We start from the raw sequence: 15363 nt of genomic DNA, 5'->3' as shown, positions 1-15363 counted from the left end.
TATTTTAAGATAATCAATATTTCTACTACGGCTTCTTATTACTACAGGTTCTCTATCATGTAAACTGTCATTGGTATAGATCAATATATTAAAATGTGTACTTATTTTCTATCTATACTAATTCAATGCCAAGAGACAAAAACAACCGCTGTTGTTTCTCATCAAAGTCTGAGTCCACTACCAAAGGCCACATTATCATATTTATCATACAACTTATTATTGTATACGATCATTTAAAATTAGTAATCCTTCAATTGTTTTGAGGAGTGTATATTTTCTCACAATTTGTATATGTTGAAACTATTTCTACTCATAATCAGCAAATGGTTAATGACGGTGAAAAAACTAATATATCGTATTAATATATCGTATTCGGTAGTGATGAGGGCTCTCGAAGTATGAATAGCTCTAATAGTTTGTGCTGACTCCAAATGAGGAATGGGGGTTTGTTGAAATCACTTGTTTGTACTGCATACAAACACTGTAATCTGTTAGTAAAGTCGGTAAACACATTAGTCGACTTTGCCTACGATTCGGTAATTAATGTGCAAGTTTCTCTACTCAGATTCAAATTGCTTTCTGGAAGAGGGCTTCAGCGAAGTGATGAGTATTGAAATTTAACAGGAAGTTGAGTTGAAATGTATCTTTCTCTCTCGAAATAAAATAAACATGATAGACAATTTTGATTTTCTTGGACACACCTGAAGGTTTTCGAGATCCTTATAGTTGCCCTCTCAGAAACTTGTGACTGAAATGATACAAACTTTTGTTTGAAGGTGATTGACAATGTTTCATGATGTATTTCATTAGTTTGAAATTCCTGAAAAAACTAAAGAAGAAGAATTAAATATTAAAGAAGCATAAAAATGAATAACTGAAAAAAATATATCATCAAAAAAACCTGAAATGAAATGATAGTGAAATAAAATATAAGTAAAAATGGAACAAACTGAACGAAAAATGAAAATTAAATTAAAATTCAAAAAGAGATTCCAAGCCAAGTTATTTCACGACGTTTCGATTGTTAGTATCCACAATCGTCTTCGGTTGATGACTGGACTGATTCCCCCCCATGCCCCCTCCCGGGTTGAGTGCCCTGAAGTAGAAGCCAGTAATGTAGCGAGGAGATCCTACTACCCCACTCCATCCACCCCCGCTCTCGGAGCGGTCCTCAACTTACTGATGGGCACTTCAGCAAGATTGACATCTGACCTCTTTTGGTCGAAAGTCAGCCTTTAGGTGCTATTCTTTCGTGATCGGTAAAAAGTGTTTTGTCTGACTATTCCTAACTGAATTTTTGCATGGGGGCCCCCAAAAACTAACTGGCGGCTATTGCTATTAACGTCGGGCATTCCTCAGTGAATCTGAGGATAATTGGATCGCGGTCGAGTTGTTCTGCGGTGAACTTGCTGCAAGAAAATCTGATTAGTATGCTTACCGGAGTCGCCGGTAGCGACTACACGCGACTACGCGATCTACACGCATCGTGTAGATCGCGTAGCGCTGGGTTGTTGTGCGATCTGATTCTATCGAACACGCTTTCTGCGTGTTCTCTCATATACACGTCCACATATTGCGTGTCCAGGTTCAAGTTTCTGTATATATATTGGGATATAGTCTATTTGGGATATAGTACGGCGCGTTTACGGCGGCCCTTACGCTCGCGTTCATAAACGACTGTATCTGCTTCCTGTATGTCTGTGCGCACTGGCCCCAGGCGGTGCATGCATACAGTATTATGGGCATGAGGACGGTTTTGATCATTAGCAACTTCACTTTCAACCCCATGTTGCTTCTGCGTCCTATGATAGGTGCCAGTCGTTGTCTGGCGTGTCTAGCCATTTCAATTCTCTGCCGTACATGAGACTGAAATGTTAATCCTGTCTAAGATGACCCCTAAGTATGGCGCTTTGCTGGTCCACGGAATCTCTTGTCCGTTGAAGGTGACGTTGCCTTCCGGTTGTACCAACCTGCGGGTGAACAGTATTGCCTGACTCTTGTCAGGGTTTATACTGATCTTCCACAGGTTAACCCACTCCTCTAATCTCCGCGAGCTGACTATTTATAGGTCATTTGGTTACTTTTACTTATCTCTGCTTACCTTTTTCCGCTTCACTGGTATAGTGGGAGGTGATGCTCGTTTGGCGGGGGTTGGCCATTTTTCGCTTGATTATGGGTTTCCATATGTTGTGTATCTAAATGTCAGCTCACGGAGGAATCAGTCCAGTCATCACCCGAAGACGATTGTGGATACTAACAATCGAAACGTCGTGAAGTAACTTGGCTTGAAAACTCTTAACTTTTTAATTTTTATTTTATTTTAATTTTGTGTTCAATTTGTTCCATTTTTACTTGTATTTTATTTCACTATTATTCCATTTCAGGTTTTTTGCTGAATATAATTTGTTTTTTCAGCTATTTATTTTTATGCTATTTCTTTAATTTTTGATTGTTTTTTTTAGTTATTTCAGGAATTTCAAATCATTTTAAATAATATCAGATAACGGAAGTGCGAAATGATGAAATTCATCATGAAATATTGTCGATCACCTTCAAACAAACGTTGAATACCCGGAACGGACCTGGAACCAGCGACTTATTCCGAGGATATGAGAAGACTATGGTTAAGTTTATAAAGGAAGAAACTCACACCAGTTTCCTGTGCAGATCGAAAGACAACAACGTCATCCTCAAAGGTTTTCTGCTGAAATCGCCAATCCCAGGTGAGAGAGCCGAACGCATATTGGAACGTGCCAGCCGTGCACTGATAAGGTCTCAAATCAATGATCGCCGTTGGATGAGGTCAACTTTGTTACAGGATGCCACGGAACGATTTGAAGAAATGAGAAGAGAGACATTGGAAGAGGATCATGGACCAATCTTTGCCAAGATTGAAAGCACGTGCTTGAAGATTCGCCAAGCCATGGAGAATACCCACAACAAAAAGTGGAGGAAACAATGCCCAAATGCAGAGATGAAACAAGACAAATATTAAACCCCCAACGTCATCAACATGAGTTACCCCCGCTCACGGGAATAGAGGAATCCTTGTTGAGAAAAGGACAGAGCTTCGCCATTGCGCCAACGTCTGTGCCCACTTTAGAGATAATCACTGCAGTGGAATCTACCAGTTCCCTTCAACCATACCTACGCAGAAGAATTCAGATGGAAAATCAGAGAAAAGCTGGATCGAGAACCAGCAATGAAGAACGTAAAGCTCTGAACGGCTTACGTAGAGACAACAATATCAAGATCCTACCTGCAGATAAAGGAAATGCTACTGTGGTGATGGATACGAACAGAAGATCGAAGAGGTTTTTCAGAAGGGACAATACACGAAGATCGTACGGGACCTTACTGCATCAATTGCAAAGAGGAAGATTGGTTTAGGAGAAAATTCAAGGAAGCCGCATACATGCTGTCCAACAATGTATTCAGCCAAGCTAGAAGCTAGCGTAGAGATACGCAACATATGGAAATCAATCATCAAGCGAAAAATGGCCAACTCCCGCCATAAGGCATCTCCCACTAAATCAGTGAAGCGGAAAAGTCAGCTCACCGAGAAATCAGTCAAGTAATCACCCGAAGACGATTGTGGATACTAGCAATCGTAACGTTGTGAAGTAATTTGGCTTGGAATATCTTAATTTTTTATTTTCATTTTTGTCCAATTTGTTCCATTTCTACTTGTATTCCACTATTATTTCATTCCAGGTTTTTTTGCGTAATATAATTGTTTTTTCAGCTATTAATGTTTATGCTTTGTCTTCAATTTTCAATTCTCCCTTTTTAGTTCTCTCGGGGATTTCAAATCATTTTATATAATATCAGACCAATGGGAGTCCGAACTAATGAAATTCATGATTAACACTTGATACACTTTTCTGAATGTGTGTTTCACCAACTAAGATGGCATCATCAGAAAATGAGTTTCACAGTTAGTATAACTTATTCTCTTGAGGTTTCTACGCCTGAGATATCAATTCTATCATCTAGTATGTGTACCTTGCTTGAAAAGTATTCAAATTATTGAAATTCTCTCAATCACCATATTAGAAAATATCACTCAATATAGATAAATTTATATCATTTCAAATAAAATTCACACATTCCAGATATAATTATTGGCATACTTTTGAAACACAATTTTTACTTCACGATTCTCAATCCGGTATGTTGAGATCGAGAGACCCAGGATTGAGAGCTTCTCCCAATTGAGCAGGAGCATCTGTAGTTGCTGCGCAAAACTTGAACTGGCCAACGTGACATACGGCAGCTAGCAGTGGTATCACCGTTTTGAAGATCTCGCAGAGTTTGTCGATGAACGATGTTATTTTTGTTGCGTGCTCTCCCATGGTGTTGCCTATTTTACTTGCCATTTCACCAAATTTCAGTAACTGACGACGCTGCAAAAATAAGTTTGTGAGCAGATGTAACTGAGAAAAAAAATGATAAATGGGGCAGTAAAATCATCAAAATAACAAATTTTAAAACTGATAGTTTACTGTTACATTTTCATACGGCAGTATATACCTGTTACAGCATTCTGGAAATGACTTTCGACTTTATGCCTCCAACTGTCAACTCCGAACTGTCTTATAGAGTACTATTCGCGAGTAGAGAGAACTGGGGTCACCGGGAGAAGTAAATCTTAAGAGCGATGCGATGTCATTGACATTGCTTTAGGCTTTGCCAAACAAAGATTGAACACCTGGAGGGCAAGAAGATTTATGGACTTCTGGCAAAATTTTCCAGGATTGGCTCACTCCAAAGCGTTTATTCTCCCTTCTAAGCTTGATACCAAACAGTTGTTGGACTACAGTAGGGATAACCTACGATGTCTAACAGGCCTTCTTACAGGTCACTGTCATTTGAATCATCCTATGCAGATATTCGGACTGTCGGAAGACAGTGTGTTTCGCCTCTGTTTGGAAAATGATGAAACAGCAGAGTAAATACTTTGTGCCTACCTCGCTGGGGGCCGAATCAGGTTTTTCGATTTAGGCAGAGCCTTAGTCTTACCATCTGACCTGAAAGACCACTCACCATACAAACTCATCTGCTTCTTAAGAAGCTGCGTTTATCTGATCGAGTGTGAACATGTGTGAGCCACAATAAACCCTTGCGGGTTGCGGTAGAGGGTCAAATATACCCACTCACTTTGGACCTATTTCAACCTAACTTATACCTGTTGATGGAATAGATTAACTAACCTCCGTAAGCATTCGAAGGTTGCAGGGTCATTTCTATAGACGAAAACTTGGTGGAAAGAAACAGGTTCTCTAACTTTGAAAGCTATAAAAATTTTGAAGGAATCACTTATAACTCCATCTGATACAAAAAAAATGGATGAGAGAATCTTCTAAAGAAAGGAAGGAAGTAATCAATTTGAAAATAAGTAACGCTATACATGGATGTGTAGATCATGCAAAGAAGTAACTTTCAGACACAAACTGAAAGAAAGTCCTCCTGAAACAGCTACTTTCATATAAACATTGAATTACACGAAAGAAAAAAATTCTTTCGAAACAAATACTTCTATATGAACACTGAATTATACAGAAGATACTTTTCTCTACTCAGTTTGTATTTCAAACATTCGTTGTGGAATAAGAATCAGATATCATTCACATGAGTTCTACTTTGAATGAATGGTAATAAATTGTACTCACATGGAACACTGTCACCCTCATTGGTATACACCGATGTTTCACCTTAAGACACTTGCCCTAAGGCTCTTCAGTACCAAATTGGATAACATTATAGAAAATACTGTAATTCAATGTTTATATGAAAATAGCTGTTTCAGGAGGACTTTCTTTCAGTTTCTGTCTGAAAGTTACTTCTTTGCATGATCTACACATCCATGTTTAAAAAAATCGGTTTAAAATCTGTTTTTTCCGTTAAGCAGCTGTCGCACCCCTACGAACGACAACCCTCAGAAGTCGAAACTTGTGCGAGCCAAGGATTAACGAGGTCTTACCTTTTAACGTGTGATTCCTAACACGGGTTGTCGGTAGCAAGTGAAGATCGATCGTTCAGACTAGGGCTTGAACCACCGACCAGCACGGCAGTCAATTCGAGTGAACAAAGCACCCACACCGAACCGCTTGGCTACCGACTGACCAGCGTTACTTATTTACCGACTGTATAGCGTTACTTATTTTCAAATTGATTACTTCCTTCCTTTCTTTGGAAGATTCTCTCATCCATTTTTTTTGTATCAGATGGAGTAGTAGAAAGCCAAAAACTTTCTTTCCCAAAAATTAATCACTCCTAAAAATATAACCCTTTCAATTCACTTATAACCTTTCAACAGAGAGAAAGAGAGATAGAGGGAGAGAGAAAGATAGAAAGAGAGAGTGAAGGAGAGAGAGAGAGAGAAAAAACAAAAGAGTATTTCTCAAATTCCGCATGTCAAATGTAAAGTTACTCATTACTCGCCTGATATGTTTCACCATTCAGGTTTTAATGTTCAGGATAATAAATCATTGAGGTTTGAGATACAACTCCAATTTGTTGAAAGACACAGATGACAAGAGGGCAGCTCAAACAATGATCAGAAAAATATGACAAAAAATCTAACAAAGGACCTGTTCAAACAAGTATAGTAAGAAAAATTGGTAGAATGTATAGACATAGACCAGAAGGTTATAAATTGTCGTATGTTTCGAAATTTCACATAGATCAGACTGAAAAAAAAATTAAAGCACACATAAAAGGAATTACTATCTGGCTGAAACTTGGATATATCACTTCGCGCCCGAATGAACAACAATCGGCTGGAAAGGATATGTCCTTAGTATTTTGGGATGTGTGAGGTGTATTATTCATCGACTGTCTTGAGGAGGAAAATACCATCAATAGTGAATACTGTATAGCGTTATTGGAGCATTTGAAGGGCAAGATTGCAAAGGAACAAACGCATTTGGCAAAAAAAAATTGTTTCATCAAGATAACGTACCGTGCCACAAAACAATGGCAAAACTATATGAATTGCTCCCACACATCCACTATATCCCCCAGATTTGGCTCCCAGCGACTATTCAATCAATAAATAAATCTCATTCATTGAATTAGTTTTCCTTCACAATCACATTAGACAAAAAAACATAACATCATCATAATATACTGGCTGATTTAAAAGGTCAAACAAACATAAAAAAGATAAAATGTCAAAATAAAACATAAAACATACATAAAAAAAAGTTAATAAGCTGCAATCAAATTAAGTTTCAAAGAGAAACTCATTGACAGAATAGTATGCTTTTTGCAATAGAAAAATCTTGAGTCGCCTTTTAATGATATTGATATTTGAGGATTAGATGTCCTCACTAAGTTTATTATTAAATAGCTCAACCCCAATGTACATGGGGTAATTCTTTGATACTGTCAATCTACTATAAAGTTGTTGTAGTTGAGAGTTATTTCTGGTGAAATGTTCATGAATTTGCTCATTTTCAGGAATAATTGAAATATTGTTTTCAATATATATCAGTGTTTGGTAGATATACAAACTAGGCATTGTTAATAAACTATAACGAATGAATAATGGGCTGTAGTGTTTACTTGAAGATGCACCAGCCAGAATTTTGATTATCTTTTTCTGAATAACAAAAACTTCATCAGCTTTACCTGATAAGCCCCACTGTTCGATACCATAGGAAATTACTGACTGAAATGAACTGTGGTATAAAAGCTTGAGAACATCAAGAGAGACTGTTTGTTTTAGCCGACGAAGTAAATATATATGTTTAATGAGTTTCAGTTTGACACTATCAACATGGAACTTCCAGGAAAGTATATTATCAATATCAACAACTAAGAATTTGGTACAATTAACTTATTGCCTGTTCGCAGACCTCAAACGGTAGGAAATTTTGCTCGAATGAAGAGTTTTTTACTGAAAGAGTCATGAGTTCAATCATGAATTGAAAACTCTTCATTTCCAGAAAACTTTGAAACTCAAACTTCTAGGAAGTGTGAGAGTATTGAGTTCGAAAATTTCCTATATCAAATTAACGATCAAATTGATTTTAATAGGTCTTTGATGCTGAATTTGTTCTTTCGAAATATCTGATAGTACATACAGAATATAAAATATAGTTGGCTTGGTAGAAAAATAAGAAAGTCATTCAATATGTTCAGTTTGGTTAGTAATATGTAAGTGTCACTCAACATTTGTTTGAAGCTCACATAGCCAGAAACCGGATGTGTGCCTCATATTTTCGAAACTCGAAGCGGGATAATCAACATTTTTGAACTCACATGAGATATATAAAATTACTTCTGATTTTTGTTCTGAACTTCCGACTTCGCGAATGGAAATCGAACAAAATAAGAAAGGTTATCTCCTCTATCGATGATAGTACACCCATACAGACTGAGTAGAGAATTTAATGAATAATCAATACAAAAATGAAGTCAAGACGTCTCATTGCTGTCCGGGATAATCATACTTCGTCTCCCTAAAATGACTAATTTATGATATTCGAAATTTTTGACACCGGTTTATGATTACAATATTTTAGATGCCCTCAAAAGTTTAGGAATCCAAAAATGTGGAATGGGATCTATGAACAATAATGAGGATCCTATTCCCAATAGCTCTTTGTTCATACTCTCACGTAATTACAGGTTGGAACAGGTGGAGATTAGGAATCATTAGAAACAACTACAAAATACTAGAAATCTATTGAAAATCCTTCATCATGTAAGGTAGTTATTAGTCGAAAAGCATATGAAAACATAAGCGTAGCCGTTAGAATTAGCATCCTGATGATGCTTACTTGGTTACCGAAACTCGCGTCGAAAGACAGTCTTTTTCTGGTGAGGGAACGTTCCCAGGAGATGGAAAAATCGTATCCACAAATATTGTGGCCCTATTATGGCCTGAGGATAGAGATAAATGATTCAATTCAATAACAAGTAGCTTCGTTTTGAGATATCCACTCACCATAAATCCTGGTTCATTCTCTTCATTGCCAGTGGCTTTTGAATCAGTCTGTTGAGTAGGCCAATGCGTCACAATGGCATCACTGTGAAACTGATTCTGTACAGACTTGAGTTCAGCATTTTTGAAAAAGTTGCACAAAATCACCAATGTGAAGACAAACACCAGTAAGTAGTTGAATTTCATCCTGAGACTTCACTCAAGAAAATCAGACTAGCTTTCAGGAAATCATTTCACAGGATATAATAATATTTTCGTTTATGGTACACCACATGAAATATGAGAGATATTTTTATTTACTTTTTGTTTCCTGTTATTGATTTGTTTATCTATTGGAATTGGAGGGAAGTGGTTATGTTGGGAGAAACGATATATTCATATAAAATAAGGATACAGTGGAATTCAAGATATTTTTTTTCATTTTGTAACAATGGTTTGAAAACTATTTTCAGACTGGGAAAAATTTGGAGGTATTTCTTGGGTGGGATATAGAAGAAAAAATGTATACCCGAAAATGGCTAGTAAATAGGTAATATTAGGTGAATTTTCAAGATAATTCAAATAATCTACAGCTCATTTTCACAAAACAAAAATATTTCAATTCAGGCAACTTTGAAACTTGAGTATTTTTGAAACTTATGATTCTTAGCTGCCAATGGAGTTAACTTTTCAAAAAGAGAGTAAAGAGCTCAGCAAACTGATTTTTATTGTTTTTTTGTCAATGTTGATTGAAGCGATATGTTTGAGTTTACAGGAAACTGGCATGGAACAAAATTTCTGCAATATCAATTTCAATATTTTGGAAAAATATGTAATCAATCAATATTTGTAACAATAATTTTTGATTTCGATATTTTCATATTTAGTATATATCTCACTTACAATTTTGAGAGTAAATTCGTACAAGGATTATGATTGCATGTGATTCCTCTCTCATCACTGATACTGAAAAAGCTATCAAGTGGTTTTTAAGACTTTGAAATGTCAGTTTCATGTAGCACGAAACAGCATAATCTAATGAAAAAATCATTTCGAAACTCGAATAAAACGGAAATCAATCCACATCAATATTTATTTCCAATGTTTGAAATAACTATTTTATATACGAATCTCCATTGCCGTTTATTTTCATTTCATGTATACCCAATCAATTTTATCGTATATTTTTCCCTCAATTGGGAAGTTCATGGTCCAGATCTACCGGACATATTGAAACTGAGCCAGATGGTAAAACAAAAACAAACTTTTTTGTATCAAATGTCTATAATGAACGTACTAAAAAACAGAAATTCACAATTAAATACCTCAAAACGAAATAATCCACAATAATAAACATAACCTATGTTTAAAATCTCGTTATACCAAGTAGCTCTCAGTTGTTTGAGTAGTACCATCATCGGTAGAAAGTCTTCCCCATTCAATAAAGAATTTTCAGGATCAAAAAATATAATGGTATTGAGATCAATTTATTACAGAGAAATCAACATAAGAAATTTTCAATTCAAACATTCAAAATGTGTCTGTATTTCTGTTTGGGTTGGTTTGACGTACGATAAAGATTCCCACTCTCCTTTGGTAAAGTTTTCTTCTCCTCAGATATTTCATTTCCCAGGAAATCAACATCAGAGTCATCCCATTCGAAATCATCTTCAGTGGGTGGTATGTATGAAGGAATCTTCGGAGGATTTTCCACACCCCTATTCAAGTCGTCCTGTTCGATAGTAGTAGGTGGCAAGTTTTCGTCAGGTTTCGAGTGAGTAGGTGGGAAATTCGACGGGTATTGGGGAAAACCATTTCCGAACTGTGGATAATTATTCCAGTTTGGCGGGTAATATGCGGGTAAGTCTGGAGCTTGAGGAAAACCTCTTCCTTGAGATGGGTAGTAGGTTTGTACTGAGGGATAATAGCCCTGGACTTGGGGGTACCCAGTTTGAGGAAAGTTGTTGAGGACCCCACAAGCTCCTCTTGCTATTGGAAGAGCCTTCTCTCCAAAGTTTTTGATCTTGGTTCCCTGAAAAAAGTATTAATGAAGATAAATTTTTACTGAAGCTGTATATTTGATGTGAAATCTAAGGTACATTTCAGTTTCACCGAATGGTATTTCTAACTGAATATCGTCTCACCAAGAAAGTAGAGCTACCTAATTTTTGAACACTTACTATATCAAACAGAATGAACTTTCTTATATATTTTTACATTAATACTCATATACTCATATATGTTCAAATGCTTAGCATGTTTAGTTTGCTGGTGAGAAGCAAAAAAGGTAGGATGGTTTTGAGTGTTTGTCGATTTTCTGTAATCGAAAACATGGATCGAAGAATTTGCATCGAATTTTGAGAAAAAACATTGAATATACTGCTCAAAAACACTTAATAATAATAATAGCCTTCATTACACAACAATTGAAACCAACTCACATGGTTAATTAGGTATGTTTAAAAGTTATATAGGTCCTCATAAGTACAAAGTTACAATTTGAGAAAATGAATAACCAAATTATAATATTTTAAATAAAATAAAATATCAGAATCAAAATTGATATCATACAAATTTGAAATGGAATTGAAATTATTTCATATGCTATAGATGGGTGACTTGAGGTACAGATTGGTTCTGACCAGTCGGCTGTAAAAAGTGTTTGTACTTCTAATTCTGAAATGAGGCACACATAAATTTATAGGAGATAACACCTCCATAGCATCCAATTGTTGTACAGTAATTTATACAGAAAAAATATTCTAACAAGTTTTCTGCGTAACTCAATACTTTCAATATTGAATGTTGTGGTAAGAGATTCATATAGAATACCTCTATCAGGATAATACTATAATATTTGAAGTAAATAAACTTTAGGAAATGACGTTGAACTTTTTCAATTAATGTATTATATCAATTGTAGAATTGAGACCATAGAATAGAGCCATATTCTAAATTTGATCTTACGTAGGCAACATAAAAAGTAAATAGAGCAGATATGTTAAAAAAAGTTCTACACTTGTGAACTATAAAGCCATCAACTCCAAATGTGTCACTTATTTTCGATCTAATGTGGTTGGAAAAAGACAAATTTTTATCAAAATATACTCCAAGATCTTAAATTGAGTTACTTCGTGACAGTGAAATGATATCTACCCGATAATTGTACTCGATGAAATGTTGACAGTGGCATACGTGAATGACGTAGTCATTCACATCATCTGGACAGAAGGTCCAGATGATGTGAATGACTACGCTGATATGTTGCCCCTTTCGAAAGTTAAGAGGGGGGAAATATTTAGGAGCACACTGTACATTTTTTCTATATCAGCCTGGTTTCGAATTCTTTTAATAACATTGAGCCAGTACATAGAAAAAAGAAAATGAATTCTTTCATTGTGTCCTTTTTATTGGTAAGTATCAAACCATTTGAGAATGTTATCTCTTTGATACACTGAATACATTATTTAACATCATTTATTTCATCAATAATTACATTTCAAATTTGCATAAAATTAGCTCCTGCTTGTTCAAAGTGTTTATTCGATTTTTCTGCACTTGTATGGCACTGTTTGGAACCTTTGGTGTAGTAATGAATATTAATGGAGTTTTTTCCCAACACCAAACCGTTATTTTCAACACCTCGACACGTGTTTCGATCATAAGTGATCATCTTCAAGAGGAAGATGAAACTTTTTTTCGGCCTTGACTTTTTCACAGTAAATTCAAATTTCATCTTGAGGTTTTTGTAAATTTTATAACGCATTTTTATTTTGTTTGAAACGAAGAAAGGAGAAATGAATTTTTCTATGTTTTTCGCCACTTTTATTGTGCAAGTGGTAAAAAACATAGAAAGTTTCATTTCCCTTTTCTTCATTATGATTTTCTACCACGTAGTAACGCTACATCCATCAATTTATTTTTTTGATTGAAACGTTATCAGTTATTTTATTATTATTTTCTTTCACTACCGATATTTTATCGAAATTGCATCTATTTTTTATTCTTTTATACAACTGACAGAGTCTCAAAATGTCCACGTACCAGTAAATGACTCCAGTTATTTCTTATAATAAGACGGAATATGTCTTCATCTAAAATTGCTATCATTCTTTTAATTATTTTAGGGCTTTTCGTTATCAAGTTCATGTTCTGATACATGATGGTCTTCTCAATTTAGATGATATCTTGAAGTATTCAACTGAGTCATTTTCAAAAATTGTTGAGCAGTGAAAAAAATGGACTAGGGATACATTGACGAATGTCTTATAACACCTTATACCATACTAATTGGAAAATAATACAATTATTATTCTTTCAAGTACTGATACGATAAAAAATACTCACAACTTCATCCCAATCTATGGGTTTTGGAATTGCGGCACATAATCCAGTGACTGCGAAAATCAAAGACAAATGCAAACACACCATGTTGGGGAAAATATCACTTTTGACTGATATTCATTGAATCCCTTATCGAATTTATATACACCATAAGTATGTACCAAGGAATATTTCCATACATGTCACGGAAATTTGTGGTTTGGCGATAAACTTTTGTATTTCTGTCGCTAATGATGAGTTTGCACTAAATTATTGATTGTTCTCTGCTCCAATGACTCAGAAGAACGGTCTGAATCACATGAAACCATCGGTCCCGAAGAACAAAACACAAGACAGCTGATTCATATAATGTTCAATGGAAAAGTGACTTATTCCAATATTTTATTTATGAGAAGAAAGAATTGAAAGATTACACCGAAATTTTTGTTTCTAATTTACATTTATTTAATGTCGCATCAACCTCGGGGGTTATTAGCGACAATTCAAATTTTATAACAGTATCGATTTCTCACATTGAATTTTCATATACGGTGCAGCAGCTTTATAAGTCTTACGAAGGAAATTAGTTTCATAGTTGCAATTTTGTCCTAACGCTGCTTCAAATGGAGGGGGGATGTCGTACTGATCTCTCTCGTAGTAGTATCTGTATCTGTAGAGTAGGGAAGGTGAGTGTAGGCCCACAGCACACACATGTGAGCCATTGTGAGCCATTGTACATCCTCGCGAAGAGTTGTCCATCCTACCCTTTCCAGGAAGGTGGACAGGTCACTAGGATACATCTCCTTCATAATGGCAGGTGTAGGCCAAGACTCGCCCAACACACACTCTCTTATTGACGATAACTACGGACATTCGCATAGGACATGCCTGACAGTTTCATATTCCTGTTCTCACATCCTGCATAGAGGTGTCCACTAGCCCGATAATATGGAGGTGCTTCCTTAGTTGACGGTGTGCAGTCAAAAATCCCACTGTTGAGCGTAGACTTTTCCTGGTCATCGCCCGATATTTTTTCGGCGCTAGCTTCCCAGGGTCGCCCAGGGTGATCCTGGCAAGACTGCATCCTTTGATTCCATCCTATCTCTTTAGGGATTGAGCATGGCTAGTTCTGCAATTGTCAAAGTCATCAGGCCGTAGGTGTCACTGGGTCCTAAAATTCTCAGTCCAGCCGCATCCTTGCCTAAAGAGTTGGCAATGCGATTATCTACCGAGGCTTTGGCTTAATTTTGGTGGCACTCTAGTACTAGCCCTGAGGTAACACGTATCAGTGCAGATTGTTATGTTTTTGGCAGAAATTTTTTTCCTGGTTATTTCTTTTTCCCATTCCCCACTCAATCCTTAGGCTTAGTCATTCGGAGTACACTCCACATCCCAAGCCTTCTTTGGCCTTGTTGTAGTAAGATATGGACTCAGATAAAATATGTTCAACACGTATGGCACAGTCACAAACTTCACATGTTGGAGGGTTATTACCGTTGAGGATGTATTTATGAGTGAGGCGAGTGTGCTTTAGTCGAAGACGTGACAGGATAACTTTTTCGTTTTTGGAAGTGATTTACAGGTTGAGAACAATGGCTTGATTGCTGATAACTCAAAAGTGAAGCAATCTCATTGCTGTTGCCATATGTTAGTAAGGATTTGTTTGTAAAATGGTTTCAGGTCAGGGTGGGCTATTTTTTTTTCAGTAGGTACCTGTGAGTCGGTTAGTAATAGCACATTTTACCAACTGGTTGTCCCTTTCGTTACCGGCTAAACCAACATCTGATGGAACCCACATAAAGTTGATATGTTTACGTTTCTCGATGAGTGAGTGGAGCTCTAGTTTGATGTAGTGTATGATGGGGTGTTCTAGCTTTAGCTTCGTTATTGCTTCGAGTATACTCAATGAGACGGTTATTACCAAGAATTTTGAAAGATCGCACATTCAAGTGCTTTCCATATGGCATACGGTTTTCCTAAAAACACTGCTTCCTACTGGTGGTGTGAAAAAGTGATTGGAGGTAGAATTGATGAATGCTGCCCCTTCCCCTTCCTCTGATTTGGATGCCTTGGTATATATTGAGATACAGCTTTCGAATTGCTGCACT

General features: G+C 36.3%; 2 protein-coding genes and 1 long non-coding RNA gene across 3 annotated transcripts in view; 1 reads left to right on the top strand and 2 right to left on the bottom strand.

Moving 5' to 3' along the window:
* LOC141482598 (uncharacterized) overlaps positions 1-15363 on the top strand; it is a 72049-nt gene that overhangs the window by 44842 nt on the left and 11844 nt on the right. The window lies entirely within an intron of this gene.
* LOC111504264 (uncharacterized) lies at positions 4067-9243 on the bottom strand. Its single transcript, XM_023158774.2, has 2 exons — positions 8957-9243; positions 4067-4406 (listed from the first exon to the last, which is right to left on the bottom strand). The coding sequence occupies exons 1-2, from the start codon at positions 9137-9139 to the stop codon at positions 4164-4166; spliced, it is 426 nt and encodes a 141-aa protein (XP_023014542.2). The 5' UTR covers positions 9140-9243; the 3' UTR covers positions 4067-4163.
* LOC141482596 (uncharacterized) lies at positions 10404-13438 on the bottom strand. Its single transcript, XM_074176100.1, has 2 exons — positions 13280-13438; positions 10404-10964 (listed from the first exon to the last, which is right to left on the bottom strand). Exons 1-2 carry the CDS (start codon positions 13361-13363, stop codon positions 10455-10457), a joined length of 594 nt encoding a protein of 197 aa, XP_074032201.1. The 5' UTR covers positions 13364-13438; the 3' UTR covers positions 10404-10454.

Source organism: Leptinotarsa decemlineata, unplaced genomic scaffold (genome assembly GCF_025532065.1).
Source record: "Leptinotarsa decemlineata unplaced genomic scaffold, Ldec_3_MD MMD2_tig00001621_RagTag_RagTag, whole genome shotgun sequence".
NCBI classification, from domain to species: domain Eukaryota; kingdom Metazoa; phylum Arthropoda; class Insecta; order Coleoptera; family Chrysomelidae; genus Leptinotarsa; species Leptinotarsa decemlineata.
The sequence above is the reverse complement of the archived record's forward strand: the minus strand, read 5'-3'. Positions and strand labels throughout refer to the sequence as shown.